General features: G+C 42.8%; 1 protein-coding gene across 1 annotated transcript in view; it reads left to right on the top strand.

The window, feature by feature from the left end:
• The window catches only part of mctp2a (multiple C2 domains, transmembrane 2a), a 32,095-nt gene extending 14,862 nt beyond the window's left edge, over nucleotides 1–17,233 (top strand). The window contains exons 18-23 of the mRNA XM_084017585.1: nucleotides 6,344–6,463; nucleotides 7,564–7,605; nucleotides 12,581–12,690; nucleotides 12,806–12,915; nucleotides 14,078–14,175; nucleotides 16,357–17,233. Of these exons, the coding sequence (XP_083873711.1) occupies nucleotides 6,344–6,463; nucleotides 7,564–7,605; nucleotides 12,581–12,690; nucleotides 12,806–12,915; nucleotides 14,078–14,175; nucleotides 16,357–16,416 (540 nt within the window). The 3' untranslated portion in view covers nucleotides 16,417–17,233. The remainder of the gene's footprint in view (nucleotides 1–6,343; nucleotides 6,464–7,563; nucleotides 7,606–12,580; nucleotides 12,691–12,805; nucleotides 12,916–14,077; nucleotides 14,176–16,356) is intronic.
• Nucleotides 17,234–17,503: the final 270 nt, after the last annotated feature.

Genomic DNA, 17,503 nt, shown 5'->3' with positions numbered 1-17,503 from the left:
GAGCTTTGCTGTCATTAGACCGCTTTAAGTATTTAAGTAGAATTAATATTTTAACATATGAGGTACCTCATCTGTCAGGAGTGAGACTAGAAAGAAACCTGTATACCTTTTGTGAGTATTTGAACCGTTTTCTTTTTGTCACTGCCAGGTAGCAACCGCTTTAGACACCATTTGACAGCCTGTGAAATGCTGATTGCTTCACATCACACACTGTAAAGATGGCATTTGATGAATGTTTGATGCGATGCAGCTGTAAACACACTTGGCAGCTGCAACGGGTACTTTTTTTGGGGGGGCCGGCTGATAGAATCATCATCTCCCCAGATGAGGGCAGAACAGGGTCAGATCTGGCTCCAGAGGTCTTGAGAGACCACCTGTGTAGAGCAACATCAGTCGGGGCCATTAACCAGAACACCAGCCCGGCCGAGATCAAAGACATAATCAGAGTTGTCATAATTGTTCTTGTTAACACTGTCCCTGAAAATGAGATGCTTTGTGAGTCTTGGATCTGCCTATTTATGGTTTACCGCGTTGCCGAGGCTTTTGTGAGAACAGCGAGACTGCACGCCTGTGAATTGTCTCCTTGTTTCTGCTCTGCATCTGTTTTCTCTCTGTTTGAAAAAGTTGGAGGCCTTACAGGAGTGGTTTTCTTCAGTCTCATGGGAGTTACGCTCTCCATCTCCACGGCTGTGGGAGTTCTCACAGACTGTATAGTGGGAATGTGTCTAGTCGGAACAAAAAAAAAAATGATGACAGTGATGGCGATGTGTGTATCCATGGTTTAGAGTCTGGGATCTATTAATTATTAAATGATAGGCTATGACTACTTGCAAACTGCTCAGCTGCGCCTCCTGATTTAACACGGTATTGTTATTTATCTGCATCGAACGGTTAAGTGTCAATTGACAGCTCTGGAGGACGGCTGAATGCTGCATGTAACCTTGAAACATGTCCCCTTATTAGTGGGATTAATAGGCTTTCTCTAATAATCGCTTAATTACAGCTGCGAAACAGTTGCTATTTTCACATGTTTAAGGACATGCATTTCAGTTTTGAGAACACATGTGTTTAAATTGAAACTTAACAAATTCATCCTTATTATTTTGCATTATTAAACAGCATGAAGTACACACAAGTAGTGTGGTTTAAAAGCTAACTGCACTGAATACAATGTGAGGTTTTATCCGTGCATCTGTTGTACCTTTCTATTATGCAAGAGCCCATGTATGCTTTGTGTTTAACCCCATTGTGTGTGCCATATCGTAATGACCGCCTTTAACATAGTTGCCACCTTCCTAGTCACAAAGGACACTTCTCCCCAGGCAGCCGAGGCGGCGACCCGTCCACCCCTGTGTGTGGCTGTTCCGGGGCCGGTCTTGGCCCCGGCGCGTTAAAGTGCGTGTGAGCCGAGCTGACAGGGAGAGAGTCTTTGCCACTCCCTCCCCACCTCCTCAGGGAAAAAGGCTCGCATGGCAGATCTGTCACCCAGGAGGTCGCTCAGTGTTAACGCTCCCGACACGGATTAAACACTAGTGGCCAGTGCTGGAGTGTAGGGTCAGTGTAGCCACCACTGACAGGCACCACGGGGCCCCCGCTGACTGCCCTGCTCCAGCCTCGTACTGGCGCTACTGTGGCCCTGGCATGTGTCAGACAGGAGGGGAGACAACGGCCGGAGCTGGCCCTGTGAACAAATGCTAATGTCTTGCCTCGCACGGCTGCTCTTCCTCAGTGCTGCTATCACTTTTGCATTGTGCTGTGCATGTGTTCATATGAGCTGTGGTATTTGTTTATCATTTGCTTACCTTTTGTTTCCAATAAAAAAATAGAGAACACAGAAGGAACTGAAATCAGGCTAAAACACACTTTTTATGATTTAGTTTTAGGATAGGAATTGTTTATGCTTATTTTTAACTATGGCTTTATTACAAATTTGTTTTACTTTTGTTTTTATTAAGGTAGCATTATGCAAAATAATTGTCAACAAAACTAAGTAACTTAGTATCTAAAACACAGTAAATATCAATGCTACTAGTAAATTTAATATATTTATTTTAAAATTGAGTTGCAAAATGATACAATGGATTTCACTCGCTGAAGTGGGACATGAGATTCCCCATTTCATTGCTCTTACTCGTATGCAGCCCCCCTTCCTCTTCCTCTGTCTCCCATTCTCTCTCTCCCTCCCTCTCTCTCTCCCCAGTCGATAAGACTTGAGCTGAGCGTATGTGAAATATTTATTCAGCGTTAGCTCGGAGCACCATGGCTGCCCACACACTCTACCTGCCCCGAAGAGAAATCTTATCTGTGCTTCCTCTGCCTCCGACACCCCCTGAAAGCCTGTCCCCACACTGGCCCGAGCTCAACACAAATTACATGTCTCATTGCTCTGCGTTTACAGCTACTTTAAAGCCTGCCGCTCCTGTCCCCAACATAAGCCCTCAGCCAGACTCTGTTTCAGCCGGGCTGGAAAAAAAAAAGACCTGCGTGAGCTGAGCTGCTACTTGTGCCTTTGATACATAATTAATCTCTTTTTTTTATTATTTTAATTGAGGAAGCTCAGATTTACTACCCTTGATTTCACCTCGAAAAAGACCATCCCTATCAGGGTGAAGACTATAACAAGTTTGTAGTTCCTATTTGTGTTTTTTAAAAGAATAATCGTACTAATCGATTCTCGTGCACTTTGTCACACACACACACACAGATTCTGGGTTTTTTCTGTCCATTACACACACACGGAGTCGACCATACACATAAATACACAAACCCTGCAGCCCATTAGTCAGTCGTTGTTAAACTCTTTCAGTATATGTTCACATAATCTGGCATCCGTCCACAGCCCCCATGACTGACCCTCATAATGCTGGCTGGTGCTCTCCTCGCTTTGTTTAGCTTTCCAAGTGGAGTGAAACTGAAGAGAGATACAGCCAAGATTAAATCTTCCGTGTTTTATGGAGGGTACATTGTCTTAAAAATAAGGGTATTTTTTAAATGTACCACATAAAAAAAAACAATAGTTGGTTTGAGTTAAATTATTTTGTTCGCAGCAGAAAGTATTGTATTGATATTGCTGTGACATTGCACTAATTTGGCTCATCAACAGTATTATGTTTGTTACATTAATGTGGCACCTTTATTTATAGCCTGTTATGTCCTGTAGTGTATAAGGAGACCATTTGGCAGTCCTGCAGTCTGATGGTACGTCTGCCAGTCAGTAGTTTGGGTTGTTAGACTGGGCAACCCCCTCCTCTGTTAATCAATTTACTGGATGGTAGGAACTCTTATAGAGGGTGTCTTTGTCCCTTTGTTCCTGCTCTCTTCTTCCTCTCCTGGGAGAGTGTGGGTGGTGGGAGCTGCCATGCTTGCTCAGCTTTAAGTTATTTTATTCATACTTTTAATCGCTGAGTGCTTTATTATTAGGTACTGGATTCTGCTGGCCATGGGGATCTGCATGAGAAGGCGCAGAATGCATTTAGTAGAATCATATTAATGGCACTATAAAACAAATCTGTCAGGCTGTTCTTAACCCTGCTGGCAGAATTGCTCTGCCCAGGGTTGCCCCCTTCTCCAAGCGCTTACAGGTGGCTAAGGAGAGTGCATCTCCATCATCTACTCCACCGTGTGCTAATAGTTTTATTAATTCATTCTTTTTTTCCCTCCCTAGACTCCCTGCGCATAATCATACAGACATTTTTCAGCTAAATGGTGTTTGTCAAGGGAGTTTTCCTACATTAGAGACACTCCTCCCAGACATACATACTAACACTTGTTCAATTACAAGTCGTTCGTTATCCAATTCTGCTGTGTGTAAACCTAAATGCCCAGGTATATCATGAATTATTATGTCCCTGGGGTTTGTTTGTTGCTTTATGGCCTTTCTCGGTTAAATAAATCGTGCAACATATTAGCATTGTCGTGTTTAAAAAGTTCAAGGTTTTACTTGTCATGCCTAATTTGTTGACGGATGGGGAAAAAAATACACATTCAGGCCTTTAAGACTGAAGCGGAGCCTCTTTGATGGCAATTAAAACAGGGATTATTTTTTTATACAAATTTACACTTATGCCTGAAAGGTTGCACTTTGTCCAACTTGTCCTTTAATCACTCAGCTGCTTGCTAATAAAACATAAACCACTTAGCGGGGAATTAGTTCTGTCTCCATTTCACAGAAACTCTGGAGGATGTGGAAGACAAGGGGACGGTTTAGTCCTGCCTCTGCTCATTACCGTGGGATGTCTGACGGCAGAGTCTCAGTCTGTGCACCTGAGTGAAGGAATCTGAGAGGTTTTCCCAGATGTTTCTCTCCATCGTTTTTATTAGTGTTAAAAAAGCATGTAAATCCCGAACACATGGGCTGACATACCATAAGGGAGGAATTGAGAAGATATCTCTGACAGTTTTGGTTTATACCCTCATTTAAGCACTCAGTTTAGACACAAGGCATTGTATTTCTGTAGGCTTTTATCTTGTCCACTGAGCCAGAACGCGGTGAGCAGAAATTTGCATTAGTGGGCGATTATGAATACCTGTGACAGATTCTCTCTGCCGGCTCCCTGGGCGGAAATGAATTGGCTCCCTCTGTTGACTTGCACAGGAAGACAGAGACCAAGCAATTAGACTTTAGTGGTTAATGTAGCAGCTTTTGCAGGGAGGGCAAGGAGGTTCAACATTCCTGCTGGGCTCATGTCAGTTTCCAGGCACATTTTCCCCCCTTTTCTTTTCCTTTTTTCACGAGAATACTGTGAATATGACAAGCTACCTGTCCGCCAGCCAGCTGAATTCCTCTGGGGTGAGGGGATCGTCGCTTTAGAGTTGCCTCATGGGAACTGAGGTGACAACACATGACGTAGGTTATTCATAACAGAGATGAGATGTAGTGCAGCTACCTCTGCACATCATGCATATTCATTGTTTACCTTTTTTTTTTTTATCCCTCCCCCCAACAGCTCTAGTTTGTTGCTGCATATGTAATTCATGTGAGCTCTTGTGAAAAAATAAAAATAACATATTGTTCATTTCTTTATACCTCTATCATCGTGCTGTGTTTCCGCATGACGCTTGGGCTCACCCACTATCTCCCAGGTTGTACTGAGGGATAATAAGCAGTACAGTGGTGAAGCCTAGGGCAGTTGGGCCACAATGTTGTCTGCATTACTCATGGTTCACGTTTCCCTGGTGGCGATTTGAACCTAGGTCTGGTGTGGCAGTAGGTAGACTGGCCCCCAGAGCAACTTACACCGACTCTGTGTGGTTGCTATGACAGGAGCAGTCTGCTGTTTACAGACCTGCTATTGAGGCCTGAAGGCCCCAGTGGTTCACATCCTGTCTCGGGCTTAACTCGAACATATTGTCCGTAGTCGAAGCAGCCTCCAGCTCCTTGAGCCTAGACTGCACAGTGCTACCATCGTGTGGGTTCAGCTTAGCAGTTATACTCGATGTTTTGAAATAAACTTTCCAAGAAAAAAACTTAAGAAAGTAGGAGGATTGAAACTGTTGGAAAGGACGCATTAATTATAGAAAACGTTGTGTGTATATAAAGCACGAGGACAAATTTACATTGTGAAAGATGTCTGTGGTGAAGAAAAGTGGACCATATGTTGGATGTATTGGCACATAATCACACTATAATAGATTTTAAGATTCAACTTGCTTTGGGGGGGGGGACGTTTCTTTTTTTTTATTTCATCCCTGTCAACCGGCTGGTGTGATCCTCCTCACACATTCCTGATAATTTCAGTTGGAGACAGACTCATTAGGCTGTCACTAAAGGGGTTTAAATGCAGCCGCCCAATTAGTGCTCCGCTGTGAAATGCGGTGGGTGTTGTGCAACGTGCTTAGCACCACTTCTTTACAGAATTATGAGGGATTACTCATTCAGTGTGATCCATCTTATTTCTACCAGGGGTCTTGGCTTTTCTCAGTATCATCGCCGTGGAGGGGGTAAATGTTGCAAATGCTTCTCCGGTTGCCATATGCGCCTCGTCAGAGAGCCTCGCCGCCTCTGAATCTAAGAGGATTTGATGTGCTAGTTAAAAGACAGCATACCATGCCTATCCATGTCATACTTTCTGTTTCGCAGCAAGGCGCTCTGCCAGCGCAGTGTTATTGGTGTATATAAATAGGATTCCAAGATATTAAAAATTGTCCCTAAATGTCTGTTACTTTCAAACCACTAAGAGTAAAATCTGTTGCCATCGGCTGTAAATCTCAGAGGCTTTACAGTCTGTAGTGCTTTTCGTGAGATTTAGGACGTGGTTAAATCCATTATATATTTTGTTTTGGGAACAGGCCCGCTCAGATTGTGACGGGCTTTGCGTTATACTGTCATGTCCTGTCTTCTCAGATCTTCCTTGTGACGGTGTGGCACTGGGAGCTCTTCATGCTGCCCCTCTTCCTGCTTCTACTCATTGGCTGGCACTACTTCCAGCTCACTACAGGGAAGGCCAGCTCCAACCAGGACCTGGTGAGTGATGAGGACCCCAAACTCTTCAGTATTCATCCATAGATGCACGTTGTTACAAATTCAATCTATATGGGAACCGAACTCTGGTCAAACCCTGTTGGAATCCAATCGTTTGGGCACACAAATTCTAATTTTACAGTAATGTCAATTAACAGCTCTCACACTTGCGTGCACACTGTTTAATACAAAAGCTGGTCTATAAAACGCACCTCACTGTACAGCCGGTTGTAGCAGCATTCCGTGTTTTATAGCTGGTTAAACTAGTTTCTACGTTTTCTCCAGAGGCCCAATAAAAACACCAAGCAGTACGAAGCCACTAAAATCAAATCGCTGTAAATGTATGTATAGCCTGTATAGTCTGTTGATTTAGTCCCGTCACATCTGTAAATGCAGCACCACAGTTCTCTCCACAACATAGCGCTTTCTCCTCCTCCCTATCTACTGTTATGGAAATGATGTTTGCCCTACACATGTCTGTGAAGGTTAATGCTGTTCACACTTCTGACTGCCCCCCAATTTCACTGTGTTGTAAACCTTCTCACCGGCCAGCCAGGGGCTTGGCCTGCTCACACACCCTCCCCAAAGCAACATCCCCGGCCCGGTGATTGTGTTTATGGCTGCTGGCAAAGATGCCGTCCCTGGGCAATGTTAAAGCCCGGGCTCACCCTCATATCCAGTGTTGAGACACTGCCACCCCTCTGTGACCCTCTGGCCGGCAATGACACAGCTCTGTTCCCAGGCAATGTCACAGTGTGCGCCACATTGGGGTCAGGGATGACTTGATATAAAGTGATCTAGGCAACAGCATCCACATTAAATGTGTTTTTTTTTTTTTTCTCTCTTTCTGTTTTTCTGTGTGCTTATGTTGTGGAGAAATGAGATTGCTTTGGTGTGACAGTGCTCTTGTGAGGAAGGCCCTCTTTCACCTCTCCTTTTGTGTGAGGTCACCCCTGTGATGCAGTCTCTATGGAAACAAGCCTCTCCCAATAGGGGTGAATGTACTCAAAGAAAATTTCATTACTAGGTGTTTGTTAAAAATGCTCCAGTGCCCACATGTCCCGTTCGTTTGAAATCACCCTCTACCCTTTATTTTCTCTCAGGTGAACATGAGCATGTGTGACGACGAAGAGGAAGACGAGAAGGTATTTTATCTCGGATATTACCGGATAATATGTTTTGTTGGAATGTTATCGCTTCTCAGTTTTTCGCTATATCTTTTAAGATCAACCATTAACACTGAATGTTTTAACATTTCATTGTGACATTACTCAAATGCTTGTGTAGAAAATCCCTTTTTTGAATTGAACCCTGCTAATATTTCTCTCTGAATAGCCAAGGTTGAATCAAACACATGTCTGCGTTGCCTCTAGTGGGTAAGAATTCCTGGTTTCAGCACATAGCTGTTATTCTTATACAAATGAACTGCTTCTTAGAAAATAGAAAATATTTTACCAAAGATCCATATAGGTTCTTGTCTGTATTTTAGCATCGTCACAGTGACAGCTACTTCTCAGAAGCTCTTTCACACTAAAAATAGAAATATTTTCATGCATCCCAAATGAGGGCAATATCTATGAAGCAGTTGTAGATCTTTATTCTATTCCTCTGGGTATTCAGTATCACTCTCTCAATATCTCACTCCGCTAAGATATTGCAGCCCTTTGAATAACTATAGAAATCTAGACAGCGCCATCAATTAGAATTTTGGGGATAATATCAATAGATTTTTATTTTTATTTAATTTTTTAGCCATTTTTCTTTATGCGATTCTTGTATTGAGAATGACATTTTACTACCAGAACAAATGAACAAAATAGAATAACACAGCAGCAAAGTTATACTTTGCCCCAAAGGTTATCAGTCATTTTCACTTGTTCGGTTGTGAGAAATCATAAATTTTAATGTTTATAAATGTGACTCTCTCGTGTCTCCCGAAAAACAAAACAACAGGAAATCTTTAAGTAGCCTGAAATTATACTTCCCCACAGCACATAATATTCAATTACTCTGATCCCACTGTTTTCTGTAAAGAAGGAAGAGTTAACAGGGATGTGTATTATTGCTTTATGGCAATGAAGTGTGGCGCTAACACAAAGCCTTCGAGCAATGACCCTTGTGCTGCGTGTCTAGGCCCAGGATTCATATCCATAATGCGCTCAATATATTCTGTTGTGATGACCTGGGGCTATGAAAGAAGCCAGCTTCTTTTAAAAACACAGGCATATCCACCAAATCCTGTCTGAACGGATGGGCTAATTCACAGATGAAACTCGCATGATATGTCTGCACACACAAAGTGGGAAGCCGTACTTGCCGTCATCGCTAGGAACAGGCAAACTGGTGCTTAAACAAACTGCACTGACACCGAAAATTCTCTGTATTTATGAATATTGAATTGGGTCGGATTACCTTTATGCACTGGATTTAACATCATTGCTTTTTAGAATGATTATTCCTTCCCTTTTTTCATTGGAGACGCGATATATAATAGAGTAGTGTTTACTTTTTTAGTTTAAGAAATGGCTCTTTAGAAAGGTTTAAGATTCTCTCAACATGCTGCATGCGTTTCCCAACTCTTAAAGCCTTTTTGAAAGGTTTTCCATGAGACTCCCTAAGCCCTTTCACACTCAGAGGAAATGAAATATCTCCTTTCATTTACTAATTAAGCAGTCACCCATGTTTGTTTTAAGCTGTCAGCTTTAATTTAAAGTGGTTTTCTTGAAAGTCTTGTTATGGTCTCGCTGTCACTTGAATGTGATATCATGCAGTTAGATCAAGCAGTGTAGTTTTACACCTCCTATCAAAGTCTTCTTTGGAAATATTTGGGGTTAAAGAGTGATCAGTGTTAAATTTGATGACTTCAAAGTCTTTGCTTTTTTCCCCCTAGTCTTTTTCTCTAACATGTGAATAAAGGCTTTTCCCTCTGAGAAGGTTATGATTACCACTCCAATATGTTTTTATCCCCCTTTTCCCCCTTGAGGAAGGAAATATTTAAACCTCAGACAGAGCAGCAAGAATGTGAAGGCATGACGTTAAAGAGAGACGAAAGGCAAGGCAGTGTTACAGCAGGATAATACAGAACAGATTCTCCGCCTGTGAACAAATCTGTCCTCGGGGAAAGAGACAGCTTACAAATTATGTGTGGGCAAAGTGACTTCCCTTTGGCCTTAGGTATCAATTGTGCAGATAGACAATATTTAATCATAACATAAAGAAACAGAGAGCCAAAACAAGTCCATAGATCTCCCATAGAAATGAAAAGGGAAGATGAAACGGCCCTTCACTGCCCCCCGGCTAGCTGGTCTGGGGTTGACTTGCTCCGAGAGCCTTGCCCTGGGGAGTTGGTGGGGGGTTGTGGGGATGCTCGACCCGGCTGGAGGTTACTCCATCTCTCACCCGATAGTCCACAGTCACCGCTGGGTCTCCTTGAGCACACCACTCAGACAGACGGCCCATGTCGTGATCTGTGACGTGCATCACGAGAGCTAGCGCACACGGAGCCTGCCAACACATTAAAGCCTCTAAGAGATTGTACTTTTATCCCGGCAAATTGTTTGTTAGCTTATTTCGGCTCCATGCGAGATAATTTGCCTGCAGCACAGGTGTTTTTCATTTCGAGGCACTTCTTATCTCTGTAAAAAAAAAAAAAAAGTCACTTGAAAGATATTCAGTCTGTGAATTCAAATTTGGCACCGTTTATTCTAATTAGAATGATGCTAAATGAGCTTTTTCCCAGTCTTTGATAACACCCCACATGTCTGTGAGAGTATGTTTACCTTTGTGCAGCAGATCAAATTGGTTCTCCATTACCGCACCTTAAAAGCAAGCTTTTACAATTTTATCTGGAATGAGAATATGATTTCACACAGGTTTTCTAATCAGTAGACATTTAGGATTCATTTAATCCATCCCCAGTTTACCCATCATCCTTTTCCATTTCAGGAAGAGATCTTTTATTAATTTTTGTTTTCTCTGCACTCATGTACATGCTGAAAAGAGAAATGAACAAAGGTAAAGAATATCACCAAATGATTAATGTAGGAAGGACGTCAGTTGTCGTCGCTAAGGAGATGGAAGATTTCAAGAATCTTAAAGCGCATGAATAATGATAATCATGAGAGCTCTGCCTCTCGATGCATACTTCAGAGTACATCTATTTGTCCGTGTTTCCTTTAAGAAATGAAAGCCAATATGGAGCCTTTTTTTCCCCCGTTAGAGCTGTATTTCTGGCAAAAATTACCTTGCAAGTGCCTCGAGTGCCTTGAAATAATGCTTCATACCTCTTATTAGATTGTAATTCTAACTCATGTAATTGTGTGACTTAAACAAGTTTAAATGGAAATATGAAAAAGAATGAGATCCTAACTGATCGAGTGAGCTATCATTTCTCAATGCACGGCTCTTTGCGTGCATCGGGAACTCACCGACCCAGATTGTAATGGCTTATAGCGGACTCAAGCCGCGTTCCCTACTTTCAAAATAAACTGAGGATAGCGAGCTCAATTAACACCTGATGTGGAGTAAAGGACACGCATGGAGGCTTGCTCAACCCTCCAATGACGCATATACACAGATAGTCCCCATTCTGACGACCCCTCCTATCCAGTATGTGTGTTCCTTGTCTGTGAGGTCATCAACAGCTGATGAGCCACACCTGAGCCTGATTGTGGCTCCAGGTATAAAAGCTCATCACAAGCACATGAATCTCTTTCTCACTCCTTGCCTCCTCTGCTACACGGCTGCTGCTTTATTTGATTCAGACACATGCAAACATTACTGATCACCAGCCTTTCACATTCGTTTGGTTCAATGACAAATAAATGTCTCTTTATTACTTTCAACTTGTCGGGTCTCCCAGTTTAGTTGCGGCCTTTGAGCCGGGCCGTAACACCACGATGGGACCGTGCGATGTTGATCTCGCAGAAAGCATATTTGTGATAGTTTTTCCTTTTTTGGACAGTGCTGTGTTTCCAGTGTCTGTCCAGACCCGAGCCCAGTGGGGGAGGCTCTGCTAGTGTGGGAATTGCTCTCTTCCTGCGCCTTTCGTGGAGAAGAGTGGGCCTGACGGTGGGGAGTCTGTGTGTGCTGGCAGACAGTGTGTTCCCAGGGGCTGCCTCATGAAGCTCTGATAAAGGCATTCTGTCTGGACCCTGTCAATGCACACAGGCTGCGGCTTCGGCTGACTTGTAACATAAACATATAGACATCCCCGAGCCTCCTGCGAGGGTCCATCAGAGTGCCCTCCCCCCCCAACACTCATTCCCCTTCTCCCTCTCACTCTTCCTCTCCCGCCCTCTGTCATCATTCCTGTCATTATTTCCTGCTTTTGATGTGAGGCTTCTCAGCCCTCTTTAGCTTGTGTTACCCGTGTTATCTCGAGTCACTCCTCTGCCTCTGGAAGGCTTCACATTAGTTGTTATTTTTCAGCTTTGATGGGATCACATTTATTTCATTTTGAGACCCTCCAACCCCCCTCACATGTTGACTTACTGCTTTTTGCCAGACTCTGTCATTATTATATCACTTCATTAAAAGCAAATAATACGTTATGTGCCGTGTAAGTCGACAAGTAGACATATAGTAGACAAGAATCATGCAAGTGAAAAGAGTGAACGCGTCCAACTGGTGTGCTAAGTGGGATGAAGTGTTTCTCTCCCAGATAAACTGTTAGGATAGAAAGCCTGGTCTGACAGATTTGTAAAAACATGTTGAAACGTGTCCTGTGCAGGCTGCTGGAAAGGAATCTTTCCTAAGCTGTGAGGCCCCTGCACATCTTGTCTAGGTCATCTCGTCTGGCTGATTGCGGGATGGCCATTTTGTGTACTTTTCATCTACAGGAGAGTCTTGATTTTGCTACTCTTGTGCAATAGCTCTATTGTGTGTGGCAGACAAAAGCCGAAATCTCCCAGCCATCCACATAACAGCTTCTGAGCACCGAGTCTGTCTCATCTTCTAAAGCACAGTCTGAAGATGTACAGTGTTTGCTCATTATGGGCCATTCAATAGATAAATCACACATAATGGCGCAGAAGAAATAAACTGCTCTTCGTCTACAATTGACATACAGTGTACCTCATCAGTGTCGGTGAATTTTTTTGTGTTGCTTTTCTTTTTTAGGAATCCGGGAAAAAGGGTTTGATGGATAAGATACATATGGTGCAGGAAGTAGTGCTGGCTGTCCAGAACGTTTTGGAGGAAATCGCAAACATCGGAGAGCGAATCAAGAAGTAATTCAACCATTTTATTTATTTATATATATATATGACAAAGTATCTTTATTTTGGAATGAATGAATGTTTTTGTAAAACTTCACATTAATCTGAAACAATTATTCTTTTATAGCATAGTCAACTGGTCTGTCCCATTCTTGTCGTGCCTGGCCTGTCTGATGCTGTTTGGGACAACAGCGCTGTTATATTTTGTCCCGCTGCGATATATTGTGCTGATATGGGGTAAGTTCCACTGTACATCTAAATACAATACTAACTGAATTCATAAAATTGTAAAACAAAACCCCCCAAAAAGCTGACATACTCCCACTACCTGTGACCAAAGCATCCTGACAAATTGTATAAACAATGAAGGCCCATAACACTGCAAAACAAAACAATTATTAAATACTCTTATGCAATCCTCCTGACTGCAAACCCATGATTTAATGAAGTACAGTAATTTAAGAACTGCCATGCCTACACCTCTGCAGATGCACAGAGATCAGACGGATGCAGAGGTTTGCTCTGCTCAGTGTGGGCTGATGTAGCAGAGCCCAGCAGAGGCGAGGCCTAAGGTTTGTGTGGAAACAAAGCAGGTAGAGTAGCAAGCTGTATATAATACATGATGTCCTTGGGCAGTCTGTAGGCTCCTGGTCTAGCCTCTCATTATCTGCTGTAGTCATAGAGAATAGACAGTCATCTCAGTGGTCAGGGAGATATGCTGCCCTTAACAGGCTCTCCTCCTCCAGCTGTAAGCCCACATCCACTGTACTTCCACACTGCCTTCAACACAATCAATACCAAAAAACCATCATATCAAACAAAAAACACACAGTCTGAGACACTCCTCTGCCTCCCCAGTTAACCCCCATCTCTGTGGTTGCAAGGCAAGCCTTTCAAGTTGCTTGCACATATTTAAGTCCTTAGGTTCTTTGTCTGCATGTTGAGGTTCAGGCAGTACCAAGCTGTGAATATAATGGTCCCATTACAAGACCCGAGAGATATTGTTTTTTTTTTTTCTCCTTTCTCCGTGGTATGCAGCAATGTGAAAAGTAAATATAGATGTGCTAATGATCAGGTTGAAGCAAACAAAAGTGAGGAAAAGTTGACATAAATGTGTGCGCCTCCTTTTCAAATTCCAGCTGCCGTTATTAACCTGCATTAAGTGATTACGTATCGCTTTCATTTGTCTCTGTTGCATTGGCTTGGCTTGAATTCAGTTTGGCTGAAAGGGATCAATTTAAACTGCATCATATAATGCAGTTACTGATACACCGTTGGGAACTCTGTACACAGATGGGGTTACAACTCTTTTTTTTCTTATTAGTTTTTTTTTTTTACACTGTAAAATATGCTGGTTAGTATGACACCTTTATTTATTAATGTGCTCTTGTTTTCACAGGCGTTAACAAATTTACCAAGAAGCTGCGCAACCCATATACTATTGACAATAATGAAATATCGGATTTCCTCAAGAGGGTGCCTTCTGATGTTCAAAAGGTAAGGGGCCAATTTTACATACAGATAGGGGAGGAATTCCCCAAAGATGTCTGCATTATTTGCTGTACCAGAATTCCCAAGTGTTGCAGAAATATATCCTCTGGCTTTGTTTGATTATTAATGGACTCTCGCCTATAAAGCAGCCCTGGCCCAATTATTCCTCAGTGCAGCTCCGTGTAGTCGCCGTGCTGCCTTCGTGAGGAGATGCTCAGATCAGTCCTCAGCCATATTGCTGCAGCCCCGACCGTTATTAGCAATTTTGTCTATCTGATTGAAGCGCTCTGACATTAGAGCTGGTGATTGGCCGAGGGCCGGCGGAGTGCTCCCGACGTCGCCGGCTTTTGTGTCGATGCCGAAACTCTGATGCGGCCTCAGTCACTTCAGGGTGGTGGAGTCAATTAATGTAGTCGTGAGCCCCAGTTGTCTTGCTGGGTGCCATATGTGATTACATATTAGCCACGGCTGATATGTCATTTGCATTTACATCACAGAGCTGAGGGGAGCTGTCAGGGTGTTGTAAGTGGTGCCGGGGCGCTCGCCGTTCTCTGACTGAGGATTTTGCTCAGCCAGGAAATGAAGTGCCACACAGTGCCTTCATCTCCCAGGTAACTCGCCAGACTGAATTCAGGGAGAAATCCTGACAGTCTGGATCTGGAAAGACACTCTCACCCCAGTCTGTTTCTCTGCTGCACCCTTGATGTCCTCCTGCAGCAAGCCATTGCTGACTCCTCTGTGATGTTGGAGGGAGCCTGTGTTGTTTGAGATTTGGCTGACTGAGTTGGCAAAACAAGGTGGTGAATACATTTTGATTCAGAATCCCTTTGTATGTCTCCTTCCCCATCGGGATACAATGTGTGAGCTTTGAAAATTACTCACTTTCAAATCTCATGGAAACAATACTTTTTAGGCTGGTTTAGAAGAGGAACTACATCTTGAAAATAGCTCCAATCATGGAAAACAAAACACCCTTAAGATTTATCATAAGTACGTTTCATTATGTACTGTGAAAAATAACCTTAACATCATATACACAGGAGACCCAAAACAATAGACCGCATATTTTGTTTTTGTTGACTTAGAACTTCAATCTTCAGATAGGTGTGGACACAAAAACACCACAAAAGCTGAAAATTGACTCCTGTCTTTCTTGCAAATGTGACTTGGCAATTAGTGCCTGTGCACATCTACAAAGTCTGCCTCAAAAGGGGACTTCTGACGACACTGTCTGTCCTGAAATAAGAAGCATCTGTCAGTTCTGAGGACAGTTTCATGTTCTGATGCAGGAGGCAGTCACTTTGTTCCCACATTCCATCTCCCATTCTAATAATGGAGACCAGCTAATTAGCATAGAGTTCTTACCTTTATTCAACAGATTCGCCGTATTGTTTGAGCTCAGCAAGCATGCTTCAAAAGCAAGTTTTCAAATTCCAGCTCTTCTCTTTTTCGCTTTACCCTGTGATCAGCCCTCTTTGCATTATGGTGGCAGTTTTGAAACACACACAAAAAAAAAACATAAAAACGGACAGTTGAATCTAAAATGTTTTCAATGTCAAAGAGAAAGTGATTCTACAACATACATTTATTTTGTTAATCCATTTGAACATCAAGGCATTCCTGGAAAAAGAAATACTGAAATCCACCTCCAGCTTAATTCTACACATGTAACTAGCAGAACAAAACAAAGGTTGCGAGTTCAAATGTCACATTTCAGGCCTTGTTTTTCTCTGAAGAAATCAAAGTCACACTGAGGTTCTGCCAAGCTGTGAACAAAGTTACACATCAACTGATTCCTGTGCCTGTAAATAACGCTGGTTTCATACACTACTATTCTCAGACTTGTTTTCTAAAGTTTTCTTTAGGGTACATAACTTCTAGTGAGTGATTATGCAGTTTGCAACTCCCTCACTGGCCTGGCAGGTCACCTCAACAGTTGATTTCTGTTTCTAATATTGTGATTGTGGTGCAGAATGAGGGGGGCGTACGCTGGTACGGAACCCTTGACTCTTCAAATCCTTCCTCCCTGTGATTAATCCCCTCTGCTCCTGTGTTTAAAAAATGATTCATTACAGCCGAGCCCGCCTCGCTTTCCCCTGCACCAGCTCTCCTCAGGGGAGCCATTACCGTGCGCTCCACTGAGCTCGGATTACCTGCCTCTGACCAAACTCCTGTTTGTTTTTACAGGTGCAGCACAGCGCGCCGAGAGCGCCCACCAGCCAGAATCAGCCACGGAAGAAGAAGTAAGCTTCGCGAAACACATTGGATGAAAGGCTGGTCTCCTTTTTTTTTTGGAATACGGCACGACGCAGTCCACCTGACAACAATGCTCCAGTGCCAGCAGAGCCCATGACCCATGTGCACCCCCCCACCACACCACCGTAACTCTGCCCCCTGCTGCTGAGGGGCAGCCAGCCGCTCTCTGGCTTGTGTGCTTGCCACCCCCCTGACAGAGGCTGTGAACTGCAGCAGCGAGGAGGGCAGCACATGGTGCTGTCAATCACAAGCCTGGAGGTAAAGAAAAGAGAGTGCTGCAGGGCTCAGCCTTCATCTTTGGATATAATTTAGAAAAGGAATGAAAAGCGCCGGGTCTGGCTTACCTTAGACCTCCGCTTTTTTGCTTCTTCTTTTTCTCTTTTTTTCTACTTTGAAAATAAGAAATTTGCCTACAGGTTAAGTTAATATAACCTTAACAGTTTATGGAAAATGAACCATGTTTTTCTTTATCCATGTATTGATACAATTAAAAGTCAACAATATATATATATATATATTGCATGTATTTTAAATAATAATCCAAATAATATTTTTTGTAGTATATTTTTTGTATTGAATGCTATTTTTGTGGGGCGAATTTACTGTTTATAGTATAATGCTGTCAGCTTTTTTCATTTTATCTATATCTATATATATCTATATCTATATATATATATACAGTATATGTATATATATCCTGCATGTGTATTATTGCCAGCTGATTCATTTGAGTTTTATTTTTATCTTGTCTGCATGATCAAAATGAGAATTTGCTGGAATTCTGAATAAAGAATCTTCATCAGTTTGAGCTCTTTTTCCTTTTTTTGCCTGTGTTTTTTCAATAACTGCACTGGATTACACCACTTCTTTACTTGAATACACAGTAAACACATCTGATTACACAACACAGCCATTGGAACAGAGCTCACACACCGGCCACCGCTGTGTCTTGGTTACCGAGCTCACATCAAAGCTGCGTGGCTCCAGTGTGCTTCCTAATGCATTGCTTTGTTGCCTCCTCACAATAACAGGGTCCAGATGAGAGAGAAAGAGCTCATCTCACAGAGAGTACTCTCTC

The sequence above is a fragment of the Eutrigla gurnardus genome (genome assembly GCF_963514095.1).
Source record: "Eutrigla gurnardus genome assembly, chromosome: 9".
Classification (NCBI taxonomy): domain Eukaryota; kingdom Metazoa; phylum Chordata; class Actinopteri; order Perciformes; family Triglidae; genus Eutrigla; species Eutrigla gurnardus.
This window is presented reverse-complemented; position numbering and strand designations above follow the sequence as displayed.